The sequence below is a fragment of the Periophthalmus magnuspinnatus genome, chromosome 21, assembly GCF_009829125.3.
Source record: "Periophthalmus magnuspinnatus isolate fPerMag1 chromosome 21, fPerMag1.2.pri, whole genome shotgun sequence".
NCBI classification, from domain to species: Eukaryota; Metazoa; Chordata; class Actinopteri; order Gobiiformes; family Gobiidae; genus Periophthalmus; species Periophthalmus magnuspinnatus.
The window spans coordinates 2,141,680-2,169,525 of record NC_047146.1 but is presented as its reverse complement, the minus strand read 5'-3'; the positions used below and the strand labels follow the sequence as shown (position 1 = coordinate 2,169,525).

The 27,846-nt window shown below is 42.3% G+C and overlaps 1 protein-coding gene across 8 annotated transcripts in view; it reads right to left on the bottom strand.

Moving 5' to 3' along the window:
• The window catches only part of LOC117389177 (tensin-1), a 239,718-nt gene that overhangs the window by 73,466 nt on the left and 138,406 nt on the right, over positions 1–27,846 (bottom strand). For 7 of the 8 annotated variants that reach the window (XM_055230572.1, XM_055230573.1, XM_055230579.1 and 4 more), the window contains 6 exons: positions 11,858–11,907; positions 4,541–4,712; positions 2,703–2,753; positions 2,416–2,538; positions 1,623–1,687; positions 428–511 (listed from right to left, as the gene is read on the bottom strand). In XM_055230572.1, coding sequence (XP_055086547.1) covers positions 428–511; positions 1,623–1,687; positions 2,416–2,538; positions 2,703–2,753; positions 4,541–4,712; positions 11,858–11,907 — 545 coding nt within the window. Of the gene's footprint in view, positions 1–427; positions 512–1,622; positions 1,688–2,415; positions 2,539–2,702; positions 2,754–4,540; positions 4,713–11,857; positions 11,908–20,481; positions 20,787–27,846 lie in introns of those variants that run through there. The other variant, XM_055230580.1, reaches the window with a different exon arrangement.

Genomic DNA, 27,846 nt, shown 5'->3' with positions numbered 1-27,846 from the left:
TAGTCCTGGTTCCTTGTTCTTAGTGCTGTTGTGTCTTTGGGTTGAGCTCAGAGCAGGGCCCGGCCACAGGGGGCAGCACTGAGGCAAACTCACTACACACTAATCACTGTGAGATTAAGCACCGGTACTTTCATCCACTGCATTTGACCCGTCCTTCAGCGTCTCTGGGTTAAACCTGCATTTGACCCGTCCTTCAGCGTCTCTGGGTTAATCCTGTCAGGAGCAGTGGGACCATCTCCAGATCTCTGTCTAGTCTTGGTCAGGAGTACCTCAGCTGGAGGATTTGACTCGTGCTTGTTTTAGATCGATGAAAAGCGGAGTGCCCAGAGGAAACCCACCCAGACACAGGGAGAACATGCAAACTCCGCACAGAAAGACCCGGGAGTCGAACCCGGAACCTTCTTACAAAAGAAAAAGAGGGCAGTACCTTCTCTGAGAGGGCTGTCCCACAGGCAGCACTTTGTCCTCGTAGAAACGCTTCATGGCAAATCTGTCCAACGCCTGGTCCGCACTACGGAGAGAAGAGGAGAAGAAGAGAAAGACACCAAGAGAAGAAGAAGAGAAGAAGAAGAGAAGGACGGAAAGAGAGAAGGGAGGAAATAGAAGAAAAGAAAAGAAGAGGAGAAGACACACAGAAAAGAGAGAGATTAAAACACAGGTAAAAATCTTGTCTGGTCAGTAATTTGATGGGAGACAGCTGGGAGTACCTAGTAGCTACCACAGGGGGGCGCCAGTGCCAAAACCTGCTGTTGTGTCATTAGGCAACACACTTCACCCACATTGCCCAGTGTGAATGTGTGGACTGAATGACTCATGCTCTGATTTATTATTAGTTTACAAAGAGAGTGAAGTGTCTTGCCCAAGGACACAACGACAGTATGAACAGGTCGGAGCTGGGATTGAACCACAGACCTGTTTGTGATAAAGCAAATACACAACAGCGAGTTCTGAAGAATGAGACACAAAACAGTAGATAAGACACAGAGCGTCACATGAGACGGATCATCTGTCTGTCCCAAGAATTTAACCTCCAAATGAAACGCAAACCTACAAAGTCAAACCTACAAACACAAACCTACAACCTCAAACCTACGAATTCAAACTTACAAACACAAACCTACAAAGTCAAACCTACAAACACAAACCTACGAATTCAAACCCACAAACGCAAACCTACAAACACAAACCATGTGATGTCGTCGGTTTAAAAAACTGTTTTGTATTTGGAACATTCACTCACCTTTTCTACAAGTAACTACTACTACTACTTCTACTACTGTGACTGCTACTACTACTACTGCTACTACTACTACTACTAGTACTACTATTACTACTACTACTACTGTTACGGACGTAGCTAACATGCTAGCATAGACTGTACATATAAATGGACGTAGCTAACCTGCTAGCATAGACTGTACATATAAATGGACGTAGCTAACCTGCTAGCATAGACTGTACATATAAATGGATGTAGCTAACCTGCTAGCCGCCGTGTTCCAAACAGGAAGTGATCATGTGGACACTTCTGGCTCCATCCACTCTGGCACTAGATATTGAAAAACTACTTGTACTTGTACTTCTACTTCTATACCTCATCCTTGCACTGGTCCTTGTCTCACCTGGCGGAGATGTTGCTGTAGTGCATGTACGCGGCCACCACCACTCCAGTCCTGCCACGATTCCCCTGGAGACGACAAAATACAACACATTTACCGTCGATACTGAGATTTACTGACAAAACTGCAAATATCACAAGTATTTTGTTTGTTACAAATACTTTCAGTTTATACTTTCACACATGAACAGAAAACAGAAATACTGGATTTACTTTAAGTATTAAGGCAAGTTTTATATTTATAGATTGATTTACTACTACTACTACTACTACTACTACTGATACTACTACTACTACTACTACTACTGATACTACTACTACTGATACTACTGATACTACTACTACTGATACTACTGATACTACTACCACTATTTATATCTGTCTTTGTCTTCTCCTCCTCCTCTCTCTCCTCCTTCTCCTCCTCCTCTCTCTCCTCCTCTCTCTCCTTCACCTCCTCCTCCTCCTCCTCCCTCCTCCTCCTCTCCTCCTCCTCCTCCTCCTCCTCTCCTCTCTCTCCTCCTCCCCTCCTCCTCCTCCTCCTCCTCTCCTCTCTCTCCTTCTCTCTCTCCTCTCCTCCTCTCTCTCTCCTCCTCTCTCTCCTCCTCCTCTCCTCCTCCTCCTCCTCTCTCTCCTCCCCTCCTCCCCTCTCTCTCCTCCTCTCTCCTCCTCCTCCTCTCTCTCTCCTCCTCTCTCCTCCTCCTCCTCTCCTCCTCTCCTCCCCCTCCTCCTCCTCCTCTCTCTCTCCTCCTCCTCCCCTCCTCCTCTCCTCCTCCTCCTCTCCTCCTCCTCTCATGTACCTTATTGTGAAGTACGACCACATGTTGACTGTCTGCACTGAGCCACGTGTCCACGGCTTTACAGATGCTGCAGATTTTATCCAGAGCTGGAGCGTGATGATCAGGCCAACCGAAGTCCAGGACCTGGACCAGAGACCGGGTTTAGACCAGGACTAAAGACTGAACCAGGACTAAACCGAGACTGAACCAGGACTAGACCAGGACTAAACTAGGATTAAACCAAGACTGAACCAGGACTAGACCAGGGTTAGACCAGGTTTTCAGTGTTGTAGAGACAGTAGTTTTACCTTTGGGTGGAGTTGGCTGATGTCAAAACGTTTCTCACTCAGATTGAAGAGCTGAAAAAAAATAAGACGACGAAACATGATCACATGATCATATAATCATATAATCACATGATCACATGATCATATAATCACATAATCACATGATCACATGATCCCATAATCACATGATCACATGATCACATGATCACATAATCACATGATCACATGATCACATGATCACATAATCACATGATCACATGATCACATGATCACATGATCACATGATCACATGATCACATGATCACATGATCACATTAAAGCAGAGCTGCTGTTACTTTAAAGGTCCATATGACTCGACTCTGATCTGCTCTAATGTTGTTTCCTCGTCACACACAGACCTGGAGTTGTGTTCTTTTGTTTCATTCACATGTTTAACACACAAACCTGCAGATTTAGGCTGAGTTCTTCTCTCAAACTGAAAACACTCTGTTCCACCTTGTGATGTCATCATGTGGTGATACAGGAAGTGCTCCACTGTGTTTTTAAACTCCACACACCTTCATTTCTAGAATCATTTGGATCATTTCAGTCCTGGAATTGTCAATCTACTACTGAACTAAAGTTAAATGGAGGAGGAGTTCACTTGAAAACTACCACTTGATGACATCACGAGGTGGAACAGAGCGTTTTGAGCTTTGGAAATATAAACTCAAACATGTGTGAATGAAACAAAACACAACTCCAGGTCTGTTTTTGAGGAGGTAACAGCGTTATAACGTGGATTAAATCTGTGAGTAATCTATTCATCCAAAGTCATATTTTCTGAGCCCCTTAAAGTTCACATATTTCCTGTTTAGATGCGTCAGAGGTAAAACTCCAGACTGTTCCAGTGCAGTTTTTAAGCCCATGAACCAACGCAGGACTCATTCTACAGTCAAATCGGCTCTTTTAGCATAGCGTAGCATTCCCGTTTGTTTACTTTCTGATCGTTCATTCCCGTTGCTGACAGCAGAGGGAGCTCTAAAGTATGTCGTTGGTGCAATTCATGCGTTTTCTTTTTAAGGAAACACAAGAAACGCTTATGTTTTTCTTTTAAATCATATTAGAAGAGAAGTAAAATAAAAAAAAATGTGTCCCTCTTTGAGCGTAACATCTGGTTTATGATTTTTTGAGTTAATTCCCCCCCAAAAAAACGGCACAAACGAGGACTGACATTTCATTTTCTGTATCACCACGGTCTGAAAAATGCGGCAACAACGGGGATTTTGTTCTGAGATAAATATGAGATCTGTTCATACGAGAGCGGAGAGGAGGACTCAGCTGACTGCCTCCTGATCCGCTCCATCTGCACCGGGACGGCCCTCGCATTCTGCCGTCAAAGGGACCGAACGCAGGAGGTCAAAGGTCATGCACGTGACCAGAGCGTGCTCAAAATCAAAGACAGCTACTCTAACGCTGATTTATTCATTATTATTCTGATTTATTACAAAAACATTGGACGTGATGGACAAGTTGTTGTTTTTTTTTTTTTTGTTAGAATCTGGTGTTTTGTTTCTCGGAAAAGCAGAAAAAAAACGTTTGGGTTGCCAGGTTCAAATCTGGAATCCAGCTGGTTTAAACGGAAAAGAACTCGGTAAACCTGAGGAACCCGCAGAACGATCGTGAAGTGCTGCTAAACGCTAAATTTGCAGCTTTCTTAGTCAAGTATGTGCTGCCCCTAGTGGCCGCTGTCATTTTCAGTAGTTGGTGACATCACGCAGGACTGTCCGATCGCGAACGTCTGGCGGCAGGGGCGGAGTTTGGAGCGTGGATACCTGTCAGACCCCCCCATCAGCGGGACAGAGGGCGAGGGGTCGTACCAGGTAGTTGTGTCCGTGTTTGGAGCGGAGCATCGACGCCACTTCTCGGAGGTGCGCCGCGTAGCTCGGCTCCTCCACGGAGCTGGAGAAGGACACGGAGATGATCCTCTCAGTGATGTACAGAAGATCCAGCTCCACGCTCTCCTCCAGGGCCTGAAGAAGACTGCCACTCCTGAGAAGAGAAGAAGAGAGAAGAAGAGAGAAGAAGAGAGGGCTCAGACCAGGACCAGGACCGGACCAGGACTAGAACAGGACTAGACCAGGACTAGACCAGGACTGAACCAGGACTGGACCAGGACTAGAACAAGACTGAACCAGGACCAGAACAGGACCAGACCAGGACTAGAACAGGACTGGACCAGGACTAGAACAGGACTGGACCAGGACTGAACCAGGACTAGAACAGGACTGGACTAGGACTGAACCAGGACTGGACCAGGACTAGAACAGGACTAGACCAGGACTAGACCAGGACTGAACCAGGACTAGAACAGGACTAGACCAGGACTGGACCAGGACTGGGCCAGGACCAGACCAGGACTAGACCCGGACCAAACCAGGACCAGACCAGGACTGGACCAGGACTAGACCAGGCCTAAACCAGGACTAAACCAGGACTAAACCAGGATTTAACCAGGGTTCGTGTTAGTTCCTTACTTATACGACACGTCACATTCTTTGTCACTTTTTCTTTAATATTTTCAAACACACAGAAGAATAAACCTTCAGTCCTCGGGCCTCCCTCCCAAAGACCCGGGCCACAACGTGCTCTTTCAAAAACACCACACAAAACTTTACTCAGACACTTATCATCACTGTCACCAAAGCAAACTGTTTGAACGCTGAGGTCCTCAAAATGGCGCCCGTAAACAGGAAGCTAAACCCCATCCTTTCCCCGAATCCCACGTTGCCACCTGCTTCTCAGACCTCCGCAGCGAGACCAGAGAGTGTTTTTACCCCCAGAGAGCGAGCGACGGACTCCATATTAGGATAACACGAGTCTGAGTTATGCTCGTATCCCGAGTTATGTAAGCCCTTGGACAGATCGTCACGGCGCAGATACCTCGGTCCCGTTTGCGTTGGCCGTAAACACATTTTCTTCATTCTCAGTGTGAAATTAGAGGCTTATAAGGAAACAAGAGTCACATGGACCACATAAAAAAAACCAAAAAAACCCATCAGAACATTTTCGAAGGTACGGACGCAGTTTAAAGCGGCGGTACCACACGTCTGCGCTTCTACGAGGGATTAACCGCTAGCACACGACGCGTTAGATCATCCCGTCGACAGTGACAACGTGCTAACGACGTCGCGGTTCGTACGATTCAGTTTCGTTTAGGAAATCAGCTGCTCCCCCGCTAATGAAACTACAGCGCATAACGCCAGGTTTGTGAAGTTGTAGTGCATTGCTTAGTATCATGTTTTTGTATATGGAAGCGTGGGTGATCTAGGCTTGTGGGCGGAGCCTCGTACAGCAGGGGCGTCAAACTCATTTTCACCGAGGGCCGCGTCAGCAAAATAGTTGCTTTCAAAGGGCCAGATGTAACTGTAAGAGAGTAACTAAATGTAACTAAATGTAACTAAATGTAATATAAAATAAATGCAACTACTTTTTTAATCGGGCTAATTAACCGTTTCTATATTTATTACTTATTCAAGTTACAAATATTGGACATGGATTAACATAGATATGAAAAAAAGGCTGTGTAACTGTGTATTTCCTGATAAACTGATATTTTAAGACAGTCAGACCTTTTAATTTACCTTGTCACGGGCCATATAAAATGACGTGGTGGGCCGCATTTGGCCCCTGGGCCTTGAGTTTGACATGTCGTATTGCTAATCGCAAAAAGGGCTGGAATAGATTAAAAATTACTTTAACATGCATGGATGATATAAAACCTCTTCAGACGTGTTTTTGATGAGAGAACAGCGTTAAAACATGGGAGAAAGCGCCGAAAAGTCGATTTTACACGACACGCCGTCTTTAAGAACGTACTGATGCTAAGAGTTTAAATAAAACAGCGTAAAATATCTGTAATATTGTGACTCCTGTTTGTGGTACACGGACTGTAAATACGACGTGTCCCAATTCAACGGTTGCACACTTCAAAGTACCGTTCGAAGGACCCGGCCGACGAAGGGTACTCCTCCGTGTAGCCTCCGTTGGCCGCTACATTGCCTAAAAACGGAGACGGCGGCTGACTACTGAGCTAAAGGTGTAAAATGGACACTGAAATAATTACAGTTTTATTTTGAATGCTTTATTATTTCATTGAAGAAGAGTCGAGGTGTCGTCGTCGCAGCTGTTTATTTTTAGTTTAGATTGAATTAAGTTGGGAATTAACCTTTCCCTTTGGTTCCAGTTGATTTCTTCCCAATTGCAGCGAGTATTACATAACTTTAAGAAAATATATCTCGTTTCTCCCGTAGAAGACGTCACGCGCGGCGCATCGTGGGATTTAACAGTGCGCGAAGTCTGCTCGGATGCGCGCTGCGTTTACGGCTGATCTCCAAAGGAAACGCGGGGCACATTTGTCGACAGTGTTTGTCGGGCGCGTGAAATGGGACCGGCCTCGTCGCGCCAGAAGTTACGCAAGTGCCCTACGAACGCAGCCGACGAAGTGTGAAAGCGTTGAATTGAGACACGGCCGTAGAGGCGTACTGAGTGTGACGTCACCCACAGCGTTTTGCTCCAGCCACATGAAGCTAATCGAGGCTAGCAGTTACAGGGGCTAATCTGCAACCAGGGACCGTATTTGGAAATCCGAGACGCAACCAAAGAGCCAATCAGTTGAAGGTACGCGCTGAAATCTCTCGCTAACGCTAGCCATAGCAAACTTTGGGAAAGAAGGCACCTGATTCATCTGCTATTAATGTTCATGTTCACAAAATAGTGAAATAAAAACCCCGTGATCATGTAGAGGGTTAATACGAACATTTAAGACCAAACTGACGAATCTGACAGCAGCAGGTACAGAGAGAGGAGACAAAAACAAAAAATAAACTCAAAATAACAAAAAATAAAAATAAAATTAAAAAAAATCTAAAATTAAGTCAAAATAACTTAAAAATAAAATAAAAAATATCATCATTAACTCAAAATAACTAAAAGAAAAAACCTCAAAATAACAAAAAAGTAAAAAATAAACCAAAAAAACCCCCAAAATATTAAAATAAACTCAAAATTACAAAAAAGTAAAAGATAAACTCAAAAAAAAAAAAAAAAAAACCCTCAAAATAACTAAAATAAAATAATAATAAATAAAATAAACTCAAAATAAAATAAAAAAACCCAGGATCATGTAGAGGATTAATACAAACATTTAAGACCAAAATGAGTCTGAAGCAGCAGAGACAGAGAGAGGACACAGTTTTTCAATAGAAAATGAATTGGAGCCAGAGTCAAACAAACCACTTTGCGCTCGTTATCTTTCTATCTGGAAAGCGGTGGTCAGATAATTCGTATTATCTGACTGTATGTCTTAAGGTCAGTTCATAATTCACAAGAAGCAAAAAGTTAGTTCTTGTTCAACACTGATTCCGATACCACGATGATAATAAAAACACAGTACCGTATTTTCCGGACTATAATTTGCACTTTTTTACACAGTTTGTCCGGGGGTGCGACTTATACTCAGACGCGACTTATATGTGAAATTATTCAAATATATAATTTCACATCTTTGCTGTTGTTACACCGACAACCACACGAGGGCGCTCTAGACTTGTACCAGTATGACATCCATGCAGAATAAGTGCGTCATCGATCTCTGGAGCAGACGGAGTTGTTCAGAAGTGACAACAATTTGGAGTGAGATCCAGAGTAAACTTGTTTTTTATACTTTATTTATCTGATTAACTGTTAATATCTTACGTTAACAAACCAGACACGTGTTCAGTTCTGTCTGTGCTTCAGCTGAATAAATATAAATGTGTTACGTTAGCGTTAGCATTAGCGTTAGCGTGATGTACTGATATTCAGCCTGTTGGTCCACATTTTATTATTATTATTAGAACTTCACTTTAAAAATAAAATGTCTGTTCTTGGTCTCGGATTTTGTAAAATAAATTTCCCCAAAAATGCGACTTATATGTTTTTTTCTTCATTATTATGCTTTTTAAATTTATTTATGTTTGTTTTTTGGTTGTTGTTTTTTTGTGCGAATTATACTCCACTCCTTGTATGTTTTTTTTCTTCATTTTTCTTCTTCTTTTTTTTGTTTTGTTTTTTGGTTCGACTCATACTCCAGTGCAACTTATATATGTTTTTTTTTCTTCTTCTTTTTTTGTTTTTGTTTTTGGTGTGACTTGTACTCAGAGCGACTTATATATGTTTTTTTCTTAATTTTTATGCATTTTTTGGGTGTGAATTATAGTCCAGAGTGACTTACATAAGTTTTTTCTTCATTATTATGTTTTTTAAATTTATTTATGTTTGTTTTTTGTTTTTTCGTTTTATTTTTTGTGTGCGAATTATACCCCAGTGTGACTTATGTTTTTTTTTTTCATTTTTCCATTTTTTTTTTTTTTTTTTTTTTTTTATTCGACTCATACTCCAGTACAACTTATATATGTTTGTTTTTGTTTTTTTTTGTTTTTTTTTTTGGGTGTGAATTATAGTCCAGAGTGACTTACATATGTTTTTTCTTCATTATTATGTTGTTGTTTTTTTTGGCTGGTGCGACTTATACTCCAGAGCGTTTTATACAATACTTTCTTTTCTGTTCCCATGTGTCCTCATGTGTGTTTAATCCCTCAGTGTCCCTGTAGATTCCATCGTGTTCCATGTAGTTTATACGTCTTATCGTCTTATACAGCTCATTATCATTCTAAAGATTCAGGAAAGGCTCATTTCTGTCCTGAGAATGTGACTTTTTAGCATCGACATCTTGCCCTAGTATCGTTCAGCATCTGATTTTCGACACGTTTGTCATCCCTGATTCACTGACAGACCGCAGACACACGGGAAAACTGCACCGACACAACAGCGTGGGTTCAAGATGGCCGCCTCGTGCAGACCGGTCGCAGCTGTTTCAGAGTGAGTCCAGATGTTTGAACAGACGCAGACGGATGAGACACTTCCTCTGGAGATACAGAGGTGACCAATGTGAGAAAAACGCTGATATCCCCCTGCCCCAACTGCCCCAACTGCCCCAACTGCCCCAACCGCCCCAGCCGCCTGTGTGTGAAGCCCCTCGGACGACACAGCAGCACAAAGAGGCCATTTTAATTTAAAGTCCTCAATATTCACCAAGTCTTTTTTTTCCTTGTTTTTTCTAGTTTTTTCTTGTTTTCTTTTTTCTTTTTTTCTTTTTTATTTTTTTTTCTTCTTGTTTTTTTCTTGTGTTTTTTTTCTTGTTTTTTTCTTGTTTTGTTTTTTTCTTCTTTTTCTTTCTTTTTTCTTGTTTGTTTTTCTTGTTTTTTATTTTTTGCTTGTTTTTTCTTGTTTTTTTCTAGTTTTTCTTCTTGTTTTTTCTTGTGTTTTTTTCTTGTTTTTTTTCTTGTTTTATTTTTTCTTTTTTTCTTATTTTTTGTTTTTCTTCTTTTTTTTCTTGTTTTGTTTTTTTCTTATTTTTCTTTCTTTTTTCTTGTTTATTCCTCTTGTTTTTTTCTTGTTTTTTTCTTTTTTTTGTTTTTTCTTGTTTTGTTTTTTTCTTATTTTTTTCTTTTTTTTCTTGTTTTTTTTTCCTCTTTTTTCTTTATTTTCTTTATCCATGTTCTAATGTTGTTTCCTCATCACAAACAGACCTGGAGTTGTGTTTTGTTTCATTCACACACGTTTAACACACACACAGAAAGAGTTCTTCTCTCAAACTGAAAACACTCTGTTCCACCTTGTGATGTCATCATGTGGTGATACAGGAAGTGCTCCACTGTGTTTTTAAACTTCTTACACCTTGATTTCAAGAATCATTTGGATCATTTCAGCTCTGGACTTTCCAATCTCTACTGAACTAACGGATTAAATCAGCTGTTCACTTGAAAACTACCACTTGATGACATCACAAGGTGGAACAGAGCGTTTTGATCTTTGGAGATGAAACAAACTAATAATAAAGTGCGACTCAAACATGTGTGAATGAAACAAAACACAACTCCAGGTCTGTTTTTGATTTGACTTAAAGCTACAGGACGACCTTTAAACGTATCTATCTCCACACAGAACAAGTTACGGGTCAGATCTATCGAGAGGCAAGCCCATTCACACTAATAATGCATGTGTGTCAAGGGATTTAAAACATCTGTAAATAAAACGAAATAAAACGAATCACAGCAGAATTCAGAGACATTTACCCCAAACAGAGGTGAAGAAACTGTACTTTTCCCGAATACTTTTCTACCCTCGGTCCACTACGTTGTACTTGTACTTGAGTAATATTATTTTGAAGTAACGTTCTTTTTCTGGTTACTCTGTCGCGCCCACAGCTTCTCTCTGAACGTGTCATCGGGACAAGAACCAGCGGCTTTACGGCGGCTGAGGAGGGTCAAATCTAAGGTTTCATTAAAGTTCGCACAATTTAAGACGCGGGAAGAAGCGTCGCCATCGCTGATCCGCAGCCGCGTCAGCCCGAACGGACACACGGCGAGCACGTTCTTACGACGGAGTAGAAGGGTCAGTTAAATAAAATAAATTATACAGGCGCCACGAGAATAAAGTCTTAGCATTTTTACATTAAAGACGTAATTTTACGAGAATAAAGTCACGATATTAGGAGAATAAAATCGTAATATTAGAAGAATAAAATCGTAATATTAGGAGAATAAATTAGGAGAATAAAGTCGTAATATTAGGAGAATAAAATCGTAATATTAGAAGAATAAAATCGTAATATTAGGAGAATAAAGTCGTAATATTAGAAGAATAAAATCGTAATATTAGGAGAATAAAATCGTAATATTAGGAGAATAAAATTGTAATATTAGGAGAATAAATTAGGAGAATAAAGTTGTAATATTAGGGGAATAAAGTCATAATACGCACAGCAGCCTATTCTCTCATAAAAATACGACTTTATTTTTATTTTTATTATGTCTTTAATGTCAAAATGACTTTATTCTTGTAGCACCTTCATAACTGATTGTATTTACCTGACCCTTAAACACGGAGGAGAAAACTGCAGTTTAACTTTACAACTGAGTAGTAAAATCGCTTATTTCTCCTCTCTGTTTCCCGAGTTCGTGTCGCGCCTTTGCCCCTGCGCTCTGTTTTTATTGACTGTTGCCGTGGTGACGATGTGACAGAGCAGCTCGGAGTCGCGCTGACGCCACACGCACGAGGAGGGCGGGTCCAAAGCGCGTGCTCGGGGCTGTTACCTGGACGGTCTGCGCCGGGACTCCATGGACTTTGACGATTTCGTTGAGCCCTGAAAAACACACACAGATTTGATTTTATTATTATTCAGTTTTTATGATGTATCTGTGTTTTGTGGCGTCTGACACACAGGGACATTTCAGATTATAGTTTTTGTATCGATTAGAATCTGATTTTCGATGCTTTCGGCGCTGAAACGAAATAAAATGCTTGAAAATGAGCAACACAAACACACACTGAAACACACACTGAAACACACACTGAAACACACACTGAAACACACACTGAAACACACACTGAAACACACTGAAACACACTGAAACACACACTGAAACACACACTGAAACACACACTGAAACACACACTGAAACACACACTGAAACACACACTGAAACACACTGAAACACACACTGAAACACACTGAAACACACACTGAAACACACACTGAAACACACACTGAAACACACACTGAAACACACACTGAAACACACACTGAAACACACGGAAACACACTGAAACACACACTGAAACATACACTGAAACACACTGAAACACACACTGAAACACACACTGAAACACACTGAAACACACTGAAACACACACTGAAACACACTGAAACACACACTGAAACACACACTGAAACACACACTGAAACACACTGAAACACACTGAAACACACTGAAACACACTGAAACACACTGAAACACACTGAAACACACTGAAACACACTCAGCACGTTTCAGAAAGACACAGGAATGAATCACAGAGAGGAGAGCAAGAGGAGGAGGAGGAGGAAGAGGAGGAAAAGGAGGAAAGTGGAAGAGGAGGGAGAGGCCGAGGTGGACAGAAAAGAAGAGGAGGAGAAGAGGAGAGAGGAGGCGGGAGAGAAAGAGGAGAAGAAGAGAAGGGGAGGACGAGAGCGAAGGAGGAGGGATGAGAAGGAGGAGGTGAGAGAGGAGGAAAAGGAGGAAAGTAGAAGAGGAGGGAGAAGAGAAGATGGGCAGAGAAGAGGAGGAGGAGAGAGAGGAGGAGGAGGAAGAGGAGGAGAAGTTTTTTTGTTTTTTTTACAACACAAAACCATCTGACACAATACAGGGACACAGGGGGACGGGAGGGCATCTGACACACTACAGGGACACAGGGGGACGGGAGGGCATCTGACACACTACAGGGACACAGGGGGACGGGAGGGCATCTGACACACGGGCACGGGACGACAGACGGCTGCGTCGCCCAGAGCGGTCACATGATCCAAACAGGAAGTGCAGTCAAAATGATGGAGAGTGTTTAGCTCAGTCTCCTACGCCACGGCCTAAAGGTCAAAGGTCACGAGCACCCCCCGATGAACTGCGGGTCACCAAAACATTCTGCAGACACATTTAGCCACAGCTGCCAATGATCAGCTCCCAACAACGAGCTCGGTCCTGACCAAGTCCTGGTTAAAGAGGCGGGATTATGTACAATCGACTTTTGAAGCTTCCTCCCATGTTTTAACGCTGTTCCCTCATCAAAAAAACACGTCTGAACAGGTTTTAAATGAGATCCATGAATGTTTGAGTCATCTAGAGATCTCTCCCAGGCCCTATTCAAACCCTCCTTAAGGTTAGGTGTAAGATTCTGTACGAGGCTCCACCCACAAGTCTACATCACCCGTGCTCCTCGCGACAATCCTCCATAAATATACAAAAACATGACACAAAACTGTACACTATGACGCGACAAACCTGGTGTGATGTGCAATAGTTTCATTAGTGCGATGTGCTCTGAAGGGGGAGGGGGGGTGACTTAGCACCGAGAGCAAAGGGAGGGAAGACTCAGAGTGGCAAAAGTCAAACTTGTAAAACGTGTTAATAAGATGTTTTGGGCGAATATAATACCTCCTCTTTAATACCCCATAGAAGTAAATACCTCCTCTTTAATACCCCACAGAAGTATATACCTCCTCTTTAATACCCCATAGAAGTAAATACCTCCTCTTTAATACCCCACAGAAGTATATACCTCCTCTTTAATACCCCATAGAAGTAAATACCTCCTCTTTAATACCCCACAGAAGTAAATACCTCCTCTTTAATACCCCACAGAAGTAAATACCTCCTCTTTAATACCCCACAGAAGTAAATACCTCCTCTTTAATACCCCATAGAAGTAAATACCTCCTCTTTAATACCCCACAGAAGTAAATACCTCCTCTTTAATACCCCACAGAAGTAAATACCTCCTCTTTAATACCCCATAGAAGTAAATACCTCCTCTTTAATACCCCACAGATGTAAATACCTCCTCTTTAATACCCAATAGAAGTGTCATCCTATGAGTGTCACAGTGTCACAGTGTAAGAAAATAAAACTGGAGAAGGAAGTGCGGACGTCACAGGGGGCGTGTCACAGCGGGCGTGTCATAGTGGGCGTGTCACAGCGGGCGTGTCACAGGGGGCGTGTCACAGTGAAGGTGAAAACGGGAGTAAATCGGCAAAATGGCGTCTTGAAAATAGTCGATTAAAGATTAAACTCAAACGTGAAAAACTCCAAATACAAACTCAGAGGCTCAACGAGAACAAAAACAAATATAACACGGTTCAAATCTTGTAAAAGTCAGTTTTGCAGAACCGTGTAATTATCTTTGGATGTTTTTATCTGTGTGATTAGCGAGCGCCCCACTGCCTCCAGAATAGACACACATTGGTATTTACTTCCAGGAAATCTGTGCCTCCTCTGAGACCTGCTAATGATCTAATAAAACATTTACAAATAGTTGGGATAACAGAGCGGGCTGAACCGTGGCCCCCTGTTAGCTCTAGTGACGCTTGGATTCCCCCGCCGTGTGTCTCTCGCCGCGTTGTACGTGATCTGTACCGTCTTAAAGAGGAAGCGTTATGTAAAATCAACTTTTTGGCGCTTTCTCCCGCGTTATAACGTCGTTTCTTCACCAAAAACGCGCCTGACGAGGTTTTAGATGTCATCCGTGCATGTTTGAGTAATCTAGAGATCTCTCCCGGGCCACTGTAAGATCCTGTACGAGGCTCCGCCCACAGGCCCACATCACCCACACTCCCACACGACAATCCTCCATAAATATACAAAAAAAAAATGACACAAAACTGTGCACTACGACGTGACAAACCTGGTGTGATGTGCAGTAGTAGATAGTGCTCTGAAGGGGGAGGGGCTTAGCACGGAGAGCACAGTTGTTTCGGGCAAGTATAGCATTTTCAAAACAATAAAAGGAAACATGAAGATCTGAATATGTGATGTGTTAGAGTTAAAACCCCACAGAAGTAAATACCTCCTCTTTAATACCCCACAGAAGTAAATACCTCCTCTTTAATACCCCACAGAAGTAAATACCTCCTCTTTAATACCCCATAGAAGTAAATACCTCCTCTTTAATACCCCGCAGAAGTAAATACCTCCTCTTTAATACCCCATAGAAGTAAATACCTCCTCTTTAATACCCCGCAGAAGTAAATACCTCCTCTTTAATACAACATAGAAGTAAATACCTCCTCTTTAAAAACATAAAAAACAACCGTGCGACTTATTCTCCAGAGCGACATTCATTTTAACCAGCATCCAGCTAACAACAACTAGCATGCTAACAGTGTATACATCTGTACTGGGCTTTTAACCAGGACTGAACCAGGACTAATCCAGGTTAAACTCAGGATTTAACCAGCATGCTAACACACATTTCCTGATTCTCTGAAAACAGAACACTTCATACTTAGAGGTAGAAAAAACAGCAGACGTATTTTGACCTGAAGAGAATGTGTGTGTCAAAAACAGAGAGAATCATGTCCAGAGACTTTAAAGAGACACAGACGACAGTGTGACAAACTCTGGACATACAGCCGCACATGACACGCTCAGAGGACTGGGATAGACCTGGATCAGTCCTGGTCTAGTCCTGGTCTAGTCCTGGTTTAGTCCTGGTTCAGTCCTGGTTCAGTCCTGGTTCAGTCCTGGTTTAGTCTTGGTTTAGTCTTGGTTTAGTCCTGGTTTAGTCCTGGTTCAGTCCTGGTTTAGTCCTGGTCTAGTCCTAGTCTAGTCCTGGTTTAGTCCTGGTTTAGTCCTGGTTTAGTCCTGGTTCAGTCCTGGTTTAGTCCTGGTTCAGTCCTGGTTCAGTCCTGGCTCAGTCCTGGTTTAGTCCTGGTTTAGTCCTGGTTCAGTCCTGGTTCAGTCCTGGCTCAGTCCTGGTTTAGTCCTGGTTTAGTCCTGGTTCAGTCCTGGTTTAGTCCTGGTTTAGTCCTGGTTCAGTCCTGGTTCAGTCCTGGCTCAGTCCTGGTTTAGTCCTGGTTCAGTCCTGGTTTAGTCCTGGTTCAGTCCTGGTTCAGTCCTGGTTTAGTCCTGGTTCAGTCCTGGTTCAGTCCTGGTTTAGTCCTGGTTTAGTCCTGGTTCAGTCTTGATTTAACATTCACTTTGTTTATTTAAAGAACAAATCAGATAAGCGAGAACCAAACTGTTAATCTTGTGGTCGTAGGGCTCGACCACCTGAGGCCCAGTGGACAGTTAAAGTCCAACAAAGACGAGTCGTATGATGTCGATGAGATCGTAATGTGCAAACGACGCCAAAACAACGAGCCAACATCATCAGCGCTCATAAAAGTGTCTGTGTGACGACGAGGAATCCAGATAAGAAACAAGAAGTATTCACATGTCCACATCCCGAACGCTCCCAAAAGCAAACAAACCAAACATCGGAGCAAACGCTTCCTAATTTAGACATGAAGGAAGAACAAGTGCTCTGGAGTCCGGCTTTAGACTGGGTTTAGTCTGGTCTTAGTCCGGGTTTAGTTCTGGTTTAGTCCTGGTTTAGTCCGGTCTTAGTCCTGGTTTAGTCCTGGTTCAGTCCTGGTTCAGTCCTGGTTTAGTCCTGGTTTAGTCCTGGTTCAGTCCTGGTTCAGTCCTGGTTCAGTCCTGGTTTAGTCCTGGTTCAGTCCTGGTTTAGTCCTGGTTTAGTCCTGGTTCAGTCCTGGTTTAGTCCTGGTTTAGTCCTGGTTCTGTCCTGGTTTAGTCCTGGTTTAGTCCTGGTTTAGTCCTGGTTCAGTCCTGGTTTAGTCCTGGTTTAGTCCTGGTTCTGTCCTGGTTTAGTCCTGGTTTAGTCCTGGTTTAGTCCTGGTTCAGTCCTGGTTCAGTCCTGGTTCAGTCCTGGTTTAGTCCTGGTTTAGTCCTGGTTTAGTCCTGGTTCAGTCCTGGTTCAGTCCTGGTTCAGTCCTGGTTTAGTCCTGGTTTAGTCCTGGTTCAGTCCTAGTTTAGTCCTAGTTTAGTCCTGGTTTAGTCCAGACCCAGGAGAATCTCACATGTTTCTCGAGGATCAGACTCACTGCCTAATTTAGACATGAGAGAAGAGAGAGACAGAGGGACGGAGGTGAAGAGAGAGAGGAAAAGAGAGGAAGAGAGTAGGAGGAAAAGATACACAAAGAGGGGGAGGAGAGGAAGAGAGAGGAACAAAACTACCAAGATGTTCAGTCCTGGTTTAGATCCACGTTTGTCCACGAGTTTAGTCCCAGTTTAGTCCCAGTTTAGTCCCAGTTTAGTCCCAGTTTAGTCCCAGTTTAGTCCCAGTTTAGTCACAGTTTAGTCACAGTTTAGTCCTGGTTTATGCAGAAATAACACACCTGATCTGTCTGTTATTAATGTTCATATATGAAATAAAACCCCAGGATCATGTAGAGGGTTAATACGAACATTTAAGACCAGGATGAGTCTGAAGCAGCAGAGACAGAGAGAGGAGACAAAAAACAAAAAACAAAACACAACTCAAAATAAAAATAAATAAATAAATAAAAAAATGAACTTAAAATAACTAAAAAAAAACTCAAAATAACAAAAAAAAAGAAAAATAAACTAAAAATAACAAAAAAGTAAAAAAAAAACTCAGAATAAAAAAAATAAAATAAAATAAACTCAAAATACATTAAAATAAATAAATGAAATAACAAAACAAAAGGTTAAAAAAGGTTAAAAAAAACTCAAAATAACAAAAAAAAAACAAAAAAACTCAAAATAACAAAAAAGATTAAAAAAAATAACTCAAAATTTAAAAAAAGTAATCAAAATAACAAAAAAAAAATTGGAAAAAATAAACTCAAAATAACAAAAAAAATTAATAATAATCAAATAACTAAAAAAAAGTATAAAAACAACTCAAAATAAAAAAAAGAACTCAATAATAACAAACAAAAAAAAATATTGAAAAAATTGGCAAAAATAAACTCAAAATAAAACCCCAGGATCATGTAGAGGGTTAATATGAACATTTAAGACCAAAATGAGTCTGAAGCAGCAGAGACAGAGAGAGGACAGTTTTTCAATAGAAAGTGAATTGGAGCCGAGTCGATGGAGCAGGAAGTGCCCCATGATCACTTCCTGTTTGAAACGCGGCGGCTATGTGCAGACTTCAGCTTCTACTCTGAAACTGTTCGATTCTCTCTTTCACTCAGTCGTTTGTTTCGTAACAGCCGAAGTATTTAAATCGTCACCGTTCACTTTAAGTCGGTCCAAAGTACAACACTGTATGAAAAGTATTTATAAAATGTATTTATGTGTAACTATGACGACAGACTGACTCAGTATCTCACCTGTTTGTTCAACTTTTAACGCAAGATCAGGTACGAGCTTCAAAATGTTCCTGATTGTGCCTTTTCTGTGGCAGCGTCCAGACTATAGACTGTTTATAAAAATGGACGTAGCTAACATGCTAGCGCCACGTTCCAAACAGGAAGTGATCATGTGCGCACTTCCTGCTCCATCGACTCTGGCTCCAATTCACTTTCTATGGTCTTTCTTTGGTCGTAAATATTTGTGTTGACCCGCTCTAGCTCCGGATTGGCTCTTTGGTTGCTATGATACTCGCGGTTGGAATTCCTAAAACGGAATCGTCAGTTTTAGCGGCTCCAGATTAGCCGCTAAAACTGCACTAGCGTCGATGAGCTTCATTGGACTGGAGCCAAACGCTGCGGGTGACGTCATATTCACTGAGTCCACTTCTTTGTGCAGTGTATGACCCAGACTATGGCACAGCGCCCTCTGCCTGTCAGACCCTCTCAGGCTTTGACGCAGTTTAACACCTCCCTGGTATTTAATTCTACCAAGACAGAATATCTTTGTGTTTTATTGTTCTTTTCCAATGTATCATTTAGTCCTGGTTTAGTCCTGGTGTAGACCTGATTTAGTCCTGGTTTAGTTCTGGTGTAGACCTGATTTAGTCCTGGTTTAGTCCTGGTGTAGACCTGATTTAGTCCTGGTTCAGTCCTGGTTCAGTCCTGGTTTCGTCCTGGTTTAGTCCTGGTTTAGTCCTGGTTTAGTCCTGGTTTAGTCCTGGTTTAGACCTGGTTTAGACCTGGTTTAGTCCTGGTTTTGACCTGGTTTTGACCTGGTTTAGACCTGGTTTAGTCCTGGTTTAGTCCTGGTTTAGTCCTGGTTTAGTCCTGGTTTAGACCTGGTTTAGTCCTGGTTTAGTCCTGGTTTAGACCTGGTTTAGACCTGGTTTAGACCTGGTTTAGTCCTGGTTTAGTCCTTGTTTAGACCTGGTTTAGACCTGGTTTAGTCCTTGTTTAGTCCTGGTTTAGTCCTGGTTCAGTCATGGGTTAGACCTGGTTTAGACCTGGTTTAGTCCTGGTTTAGACCTGGTTTAGTCCTGGTTTAGACCTGGTTTAGTCCTGGTTTAGTCCTGGTTTAGACCTGGTTTAGTCCTGGTTTAGACCTGGTTTAGTCCTGGTTTAGACCTGGTTTAGTCCTGGTTTAGTCCTGGTTTAGTCCTGGTTTAGACCTGGTTTAGTCCTGGTTTAGACCTGGTTTAGTCCTGGTTTAGACCTGGTTTAGTCCTGGTTTAGACCTGGTTTAGTCCTGGTTTAGTCCTGGTTTAGTCCTGGTTTAGTCCTGGTTTAGACCTGGTTTAGTCCTGGTTTAGACCTGGTTTAGTCCTGGTTTAGACCTGGTTTAGTCCTGGTTTAGTCCTGGTTTAGTCCTGGTTTAGACCTGGTTTAGTCCTGGTTTAGACCTTGTTTAGACCTGGTTTAGTCCTGGTTTAGACCTTGTTTAGACCTGGTTTAGTCCTGGTTTAGTCCTGGTTTAGTCCTGGTTTAGATGGGGAAGATCAGTGTGTGAGAATTAAAGAGATTGAAGAGTGAAGATGGAGGGATATGAAAAGAGCTGGGAAAGAGAGGGATAAAGAGTGAGAGAAAAGGGGAGAGAGGAGAGAAAAGAGAGATGGGGGAGTGAGTGTGTGAATTAAAGAGAGGAACAGAACGAGAGACGGAGCGGAGGAGGGGTCTCGATGAGAAACATCTGGGGACGTTGCCTTTACAAGCAGCTCGGACAAATGAAACATGTGAGAAACGAGAGAGCGAGGGGGCGGGGCTACAGCATGAGCACGCCAAAATAACCCACAGTAAGGCTTTAAACTGAGAGAATGTAAACATAATATAAGGGAACTATAGTCCAGGTCTGGTCTCTGGTCTTGTCTCTGGTCTAGTCTCTGGTCTCTGGTCTCTCATCTTGTCTCTAGTCTTGATCTGGTGTTGTCTCAGGTCTGGTCCAGGTCTGGTCCAGGTCTGGTCCAGGTCTGGTCCAGGTCTGGTCCAGGTCTGGTCCAGGTCTGGTCCAGGTCTGCTCTAAAGTCCTACCTTCCGGAAGAGATGCCCAGTGCTCCATCTCCAAGCTCCACGCAAAGAGCTCAGACTTCTCCTCAGAGAACTCCTGCGCTCCATGGTCCAAGTCCTGGTCCTGGTCTGGATCCTTGTCCAGACTTAGGCCTTGACTCTGGTCTGGACTCCGGTCTGGACTCTGGTCTGGACTCTGGTCTGGACTACATTAGATCTTCCCTTTGCATGAGGCAGAAATTTAAACTCCAAGGGGTCTCTGGTCTTTGGTCTTTGGTCTGGTCTTTGGTCTGGTCTTTGGTCTTTGGTCTGGTCTCTGGTCTTTGGTCTTTGGTCTGGTCTCTGGTCTTTGGTCTGGTCTTTGGTCTGGTCTTTGGTCTTTGGTCTGGTCTTTGGTCTGGTCTTTGGTCTCTGGTCTAATCTCTGGTCTCTGGTCTTGATCTCGCTCCAGTTGTCGCTCCAGATCCTGCTCTAGACTCCCAGACAGCCCTCTCCCTCGCGGTTCAGCTGTGAGAGCGGCTCTGAGTGAGTCTACATCACGTTGTCGCTCCTCTCACTCTTCTTTTTTTTTTCTTTTCCTCTTTCTCTCTCTCTCTCCCTCTAGCCCCGCCCCCTCTGGTCCAAACCCCGCCTTTACTCTCGACGCTGGATATTTTCAACTTTTAAATACTTTAAAAACTCTAAATCTACTTCATCTCACACAAAAATATAAAACATAAGTTCATCCGATGACGAGGGGAGTATTTTAAGCCCTGGTCACATTACTCCTGGTACCAAACGTTCACATTCCTGGTTTATTTAATTTGTTTCTTGGACAAAAACAAAACTTTTCTCACTGATCTTAAAGCTACAGTGTGTAACTTTCTCCAAATGATTACTACAAATATCCAACTGCAAAACACGACAAACACCTGAAATGTACCTTGTGTTTGTGTTTCATTCTCACATGTTTAAACACAAACTCTGCAGATTTAGGCTGAGTTCTTCTCTCAAACTGAAAACACTCTGTTCCACCTTGTGATGTCATCGTGTGGTGATACAGGAAGTGCTCCACTGTGTTTTTAAACTCCACACACCTTCATTTCCCCTCTCCTCCTCTTGTATCCTTTTCTCCTCCTCTCCTTTCCTCCTCTCTCCTCCTCTTGTGTCCTCTCCTCCTCCTCTCCTTTCTTCCTCCTCTCCTTTCCTCCTCCTCTCCTTTCCTCCTCTTCTCCTCCTCCTCTCCTCCTCCTCTCCTTTCCTCCTCCTCTCCTTCTCTTGTGTCCTCTCCTTCTCTCCTTTCCTCTTCTTCTCTCCTCCTCTTGTCTCCTCCTTTACTTTCCTCCTCCTCTCCTGCTCTTGTGTCCTCTCCTTCTCTCCTTTCCTCCTCTTCTCCTCCTCCTCTTATCTCCTCTTCTCCTCTCCTTTCCTCCTCCTCTCCTCCTCTTCTCCTCCTCTCCTCCTCTTGTCTCCTCCTTTACTTTCCTCCTCCTCTTGTGTCCTCTCCTCCTCTTCTCCTTTCCTCCTCCTTTACTTTCCTCCTCCTCTCCTCCTCTTGTGTCCTCTCCTCCTCTTCTCCTTTCCTCCTCATCTCCTTTCTTCCTCCCCTCCTTCTCTTGTGTCCTCTCCTCTCCTTTCCTCCTCTTCTCCTCCTTCTCTCCTCCTCTTGTTTCTCCTCCTCTCCTTTCTTCCTCCTCTCCTTTAGAATCACTTTTCACAACTTTCAGAGACTAGAGCAAAGTTTTGACGTCACTGTAAACAAGAACTAGCATGCTAACGCGCACTTCCTGACCGAACAATCGAAAATATCCTATGATTCGAGGCAGAGAGAACAGAGAGGACTCGTCTTTAAACAGATTTTAAATGAAAGTCACAGACGCCGTCATGAGACACTGCCCCGGGGCCGAGGGGGCGGGGCTACACACGCCAGGGACCACAATGCATTTCACCGACCAGCGGATGCCACACACAATGCTGAAAAGTCCTCAAAATGTCGACGATTCAAACATTTCAAACTCCATTTTTATACAAAAGAATCAGCCGTGGAACATAATGGAGTAAAAGTAGAAAGTACTGCAGTTAAGTAATCATTTAAGGTATCTGTACTTTCACTTTTACTTCACTACATTTGAGAGCAGTATTTGTACTTTCTATTCCACTACATTTTTAAACCTTTAGAATTTTTTGTATTATAGTTTGAGACGTTTTGAAAAGGCTGAGGGTTTATTTTTAACACGTTCAGAATTTGAGCAAAACAGAAATATACAAATAAAAGAAGAAGATGGAAAAAAAAGTATTAATTCAGTTGTTTCTGTTGAACAAAATTCAGCACAAATCTGTATCAAAATCACCACATTTGAAGATTTATAAGACTCAAAATCTGCGAGAAATACTTTGACTTTTTACTCTTTTTAGACTGGTCATTTTTCTTTTACATTCACTTGCCTTTTTTTTTTTTCGGTATCTGTACTTTTACCTAAGTAACAAACCAGAGTTCCGTATGAGTAGCACTGGAGTATAAGTCGCTCTGGAGTATAAGAAGTCGCTCTGGAGTATAAGTCGCAGTAGAGTATAAGAAGTCACACTGGAGTATAAGTCGTTCTGGAGTATAAGTCGCAGTAGAGTATAAGAAGTCGCAGTAGAGTATAAGAAGTCGCTCTGGAGTATAAGAAGTCGCTCTGGAGTATAAGTCGCACTGGAGTATAAGTCGCTCTGGAGTATAAGTCGCTCTGGAGTATAAGTCGCTCTGGAGTATAAGAAGTCGCTCTGGAGTATAAGAAGTCGCTCTGGAGTATAAGTCGCTCTGAAGTATAAGTCGCACTGGAGTATAAGTCGCTCTGGAGTATAAGTCGCTCTGGAGTATAAGAAGTCGCTCTGAAGTATAAGTCGCTCTGGAGTATAAGAAGTCGCTCTGAAGTATAAGTCGCTCTGGAGTATAAGTCGCTCTGGAGTATAAGTCGCTCTGGAGTATAACTCGCTCTGGAGTATAAGAAGTCGCTCTGGAGTATAAGTCGCTCTGGAGTATAAGTCGCTCTGGAGTATAAGTTGTACTGGAGTATAAGTTGCACCAGCCAAAAAATGCATAATAACAAAGAAAAAAACATAATTCACACATACAGTAAATCACATCTGAGTATAAGTCGCACCGTCAACTGAAAAAAAGTCCGACTTATAGTTCTGAAAAAACAGTACTTCTTCCACCTCCGTAAGAGATACTCGATGCCACGTGGCCTAATATTTCTCAGCCTTAGTCTCCTTTATTTGATTACTACTACAAAAAAACTGCAAACGTGTCCTTAAATGTACCTTGTGTCGACTTTAGCTCAACGCTGAAACATGTCCAAGTCAAATTTATCCGAAAATAAATCTTTGAGACCAGAAGAGCACTGCAATTACTATGACCATTCTATAAAACACCCAATGCCATAACGTGAACCCGCCCGAAGAGCACACGCCATTTCAGAAAACCAAGGCTAATCGCGGTTTAAAGCTCCACTCTGGAACTTTTCTAGCGGAGATCCTGCCACAGTGGCGTTGTTAAGGTGACAGGAAGTGGAGCACGTTCAGGTGAGAAATGAAGAAACGAATCTGTAACTGGACAAAAAGTTGTAATTCTGAAGAAGAACTGAAGAGTCTCACAACTTTTGACTTCTTCTACTATGGATCAAACCTGAACGACTGAGGGAAAGCAGCGGTCCCTCGTTTATCGCCAAGGTCACGTTCTGAAAATAACCCGCAACAGGCGAAATCTGCGAAGTTTCAGCTTTATTTTCACATTATTCTCTCTGTTTTTGTCTGTAAAACCCCTCACCACACACTTTATACACTTTTCTCACACAGGCGTTAACATTTTCTCACATTTCTCTCTCGTTTAAACTCTCTCAAAGTTCAAACCTTCGTAGGCGTCTTTGTCGGTGCAGAACGTTTCATCGACATTGTGGGTTTTGTCGGGGAGAAAACAAATTGCAAACGTACAGCACTTCAGAGTCACACTGAGATCCAACGTTTATGTAAATTTGTCTGAACACATTCTGTACTGGACAGGAGACACGGCACGGAGGAGACTGATGGACAATGGTCTACAGTCCAACAGCCAATCAGGACGCACGACACAATGGTCTACAGTCCAACAGCCAATCAGGACGCACGACACAATGGTCTACAGTCCAACAGCCAATCAGGACGCACGACACAATGGTCTACAGTCCAACAGCCAATCAGGACGCACGACACAATGGTCTACAGTCCAACAGCCAATCAGGACGCACGACACAATGCACGCTCATACAGTGGAAAAAAGCACGTAAAATTGCACTAAAAAAAAATCCACAAAACAGCGAGACCACGAAAGGTGAACCGCGATACAGTGACTCCCACAGACGAGCTCTGTTGTTGTGTCCTTGGGCAAGACACTTCGCCCCTAGTGTGTGTGTGTGTGAGTGTGTGCGTGGCTCCTTGATGTAAAGCGCTTCAAGCGACTTAAAGGTGGAAAAGCGCTGTACGTTATTGTTTAGCCTCGGATGTTCCACAGTAGAGCATTACACGTGTCTATATCCACGGACACAATCAGTTACGGGTCAGATCTGTAGAGAGGCGACCCCACGTACAGTCAGAATGCGTGGTCGTTAGTGTATTTTTGAGCAATAAAAAAACACCGTGATGAGTTTATAAATGCTTTTCACGACTCTCAGAAACCAGAATTTTGTGACGATAAGGTAACGACTAGCATGCTAACGCGCGCTTCCCGATTATCTGACAATAAAACACACAGCGGACACATTTCGACGTCAGGAGCTGCTCATCCGATACGTCTGGACTGGGGCGAGTTCAATTTAGCTCAGATACATCGTGGTACAGACCCTTTAAATATCCGCAACGTAAGACCCCAGAAAAGTCCCACAGTGCATCTTTAGTTTCCACGTTAAAGAGAGCCCAGTGTTGCGCCCGGAGGAGTTGCGCTCATGTTTTTGAACGTGTCTATATGAAGCAGAGGCGTGGTGTGTGTTTTTAAAAACTGTCCCCGAAAAAACAAAACCGAGCCAAAGTCAGCAGACGTCCTGAATTCTTTTCTCAAATCGCTCTTGTATTTTCGGTCTTGTGGTTGCCGTGGTTACCGCACTACTGGGTGGTTTCGCGGGCTAAAGTTACTCAATGTAGCTTTTTTTTTTTTCCCCCCAGACGACAAACACAATACAGGAAGTTGTGCAAAGTTTTTTTCTCCAGAGGATGCTTCTGTTATTGTTTTGTTTTTGGGTTTTTTTTGGTTCAGAGAAAGTGACGGTCTGCTGATGTTTTGGACGAGCTAAGACTTATGACCTGCGCGTCGTCAACTTTTTAGAGCTTTAAATCGTGTTATCGTTTTGTTTTGTTTTTTTATTATTATTTGTCTTGGGCAAATGGACGTCTTTTCTCTTTGCACAGCCTGGGCAGCCACAATCGATATCAATCCACACAATGACACAAGAGACAAGGAAAAATAAACAAAAACAGACAAACAAAACACACACACAAAAAAAAGAGTATCTCCGATTGCCCAAAAAGGAGTGGGAAGAAGAAAACTTATTTAATCCCACCCCCTCTGTTATTATTTCTTAACTTTAGCATACTTTACTTCCTTTTCATGATTGTATTACGTGATTACATTGGGGACTATGAGTTAGACTTATGCAACTTAAGTGTTACATCATATTGGATAAGGCGCCAACAATGGTAAGGAAAGTTATTAATACCAACAATGGTAATGAACAGCAATACAGCAATAGTAATGGACAATAAATACGACAATAGTAATGGACAGCAAAATACAACAATGGTAAAGAAATGGTAGATACAAAGCCAGCATTGCAAGATTACTGAAATTATATTAAGATTCTTCCTCTAGATACTGCGACCAGATCATATTTTTATATCGATGCTTGAACGTACTGATACTATGGCATTGCTTGATGTGTAAATCCAGACTGTTCCAAAGTTTAACACCACACACCGATACACAGAAACTTTTCCGAGTAGTTCTAACTTTAGGCAATTTGAATTTCTCATATTCTCTAAGATTGTATGTTCTCTCTTTGGCTGTAAACAAAACTTGCAGCTTTAAATAGTAGAGTTAATGTAACATATTTTACAAGATCAGGAATTTTTAGGAGCTTTGAATATATGAATAGAGCATGTGTGTGCTCCAAGTATCTGACTTTGTGGATGATTCAGAAAGCACGTTTCTGTAATACAACTAGTGGATTAAGTGTAAATCGGTAAGTATTCCCCCACACTTCAACACAATAAGTGAGGTATGGGTATGTTTTTGTTCTCGTTGAGCCTCTGAAGTTGTGTTTGGAGCGATTCACGTTTGAGTTTAATCTTTAATCGACTATTTTCAAGACGCCATTTTGACGATCGATCCCTGTTTTGACGTCAACTCCACCGGACGCCGCAGTTTTCTAGTCAGGAAGTCAAGCGGATTTGTCTCTTTTATTAAGTCGTTTTAGGTGAATATTGTGATTTAAAACGTGTAAATTATAGCAGAATGATGCACAGAGATGAGAACTATAAAGACACAAGCACGGCAGATCTTCTTGAAGTTTTTGTTGATTAAAAAAGAAAAAAACAACAACAAAAAACTCATATTTAAATTGGTTTCTGGGTTGATTCGGATAAAATACGGCGAGCAGCTGAGTCACATCTGTTCAGGAATTATGAAAATATATTTATCGACCAAACGGCTCGTCCAAACGCTGGATATAAAAGTGTGTGATCGGCCCAAAGCAGTGACCCAGAGTGAAACACGTTAAATCAGATCTACTCTACTTGGATCATTCTGTTATAATTTACACATTTTAAATCACAATATTCATCTAAAACGACGTAATAAAAGTAACAAATCCGCTGACTTCCGCGTTAGAAAACTGTGGGCGCCCCCTATGGACAGATGCACGTCGCACTAGAGCAGCACGTTTTTAAAATTTTTTGGCATTTGTACCAAAACAACGACGCAACGCTGCCGAATCCTACGAGTATCAACGATTAAAGAAAATAAAACTGGAGAAGGAAGTGCGTATGTCACAGTGGGCGTGTCAAAGTGGGCGTGTCAAAGTGGGCGTGTCACAGTGGGCGTGTCACAGTGGAGGTGAAAACGGGTGTAAATCAGCAAAATGGCGTCTTGATAATAGTCAGTTGTGGAGAGCGCCTGTTCTATTTGGGCAAACTTGAGGCTAATTTGAAAAAGAACTTGAATATTAAATTGTTTAGGATCCTGTTGCTAGCGGGGAACAAAAGGTATTACTAGGAAATAGTTAAGGACAGATGCACCAAAAATGAAAAAAATGGGTTGATGTGACGCTTGATATTTATGTTATGGAGAAATCGACTTAAACTTTACGATTAGAAACAGAGACATTTGAAAATATATGGAAA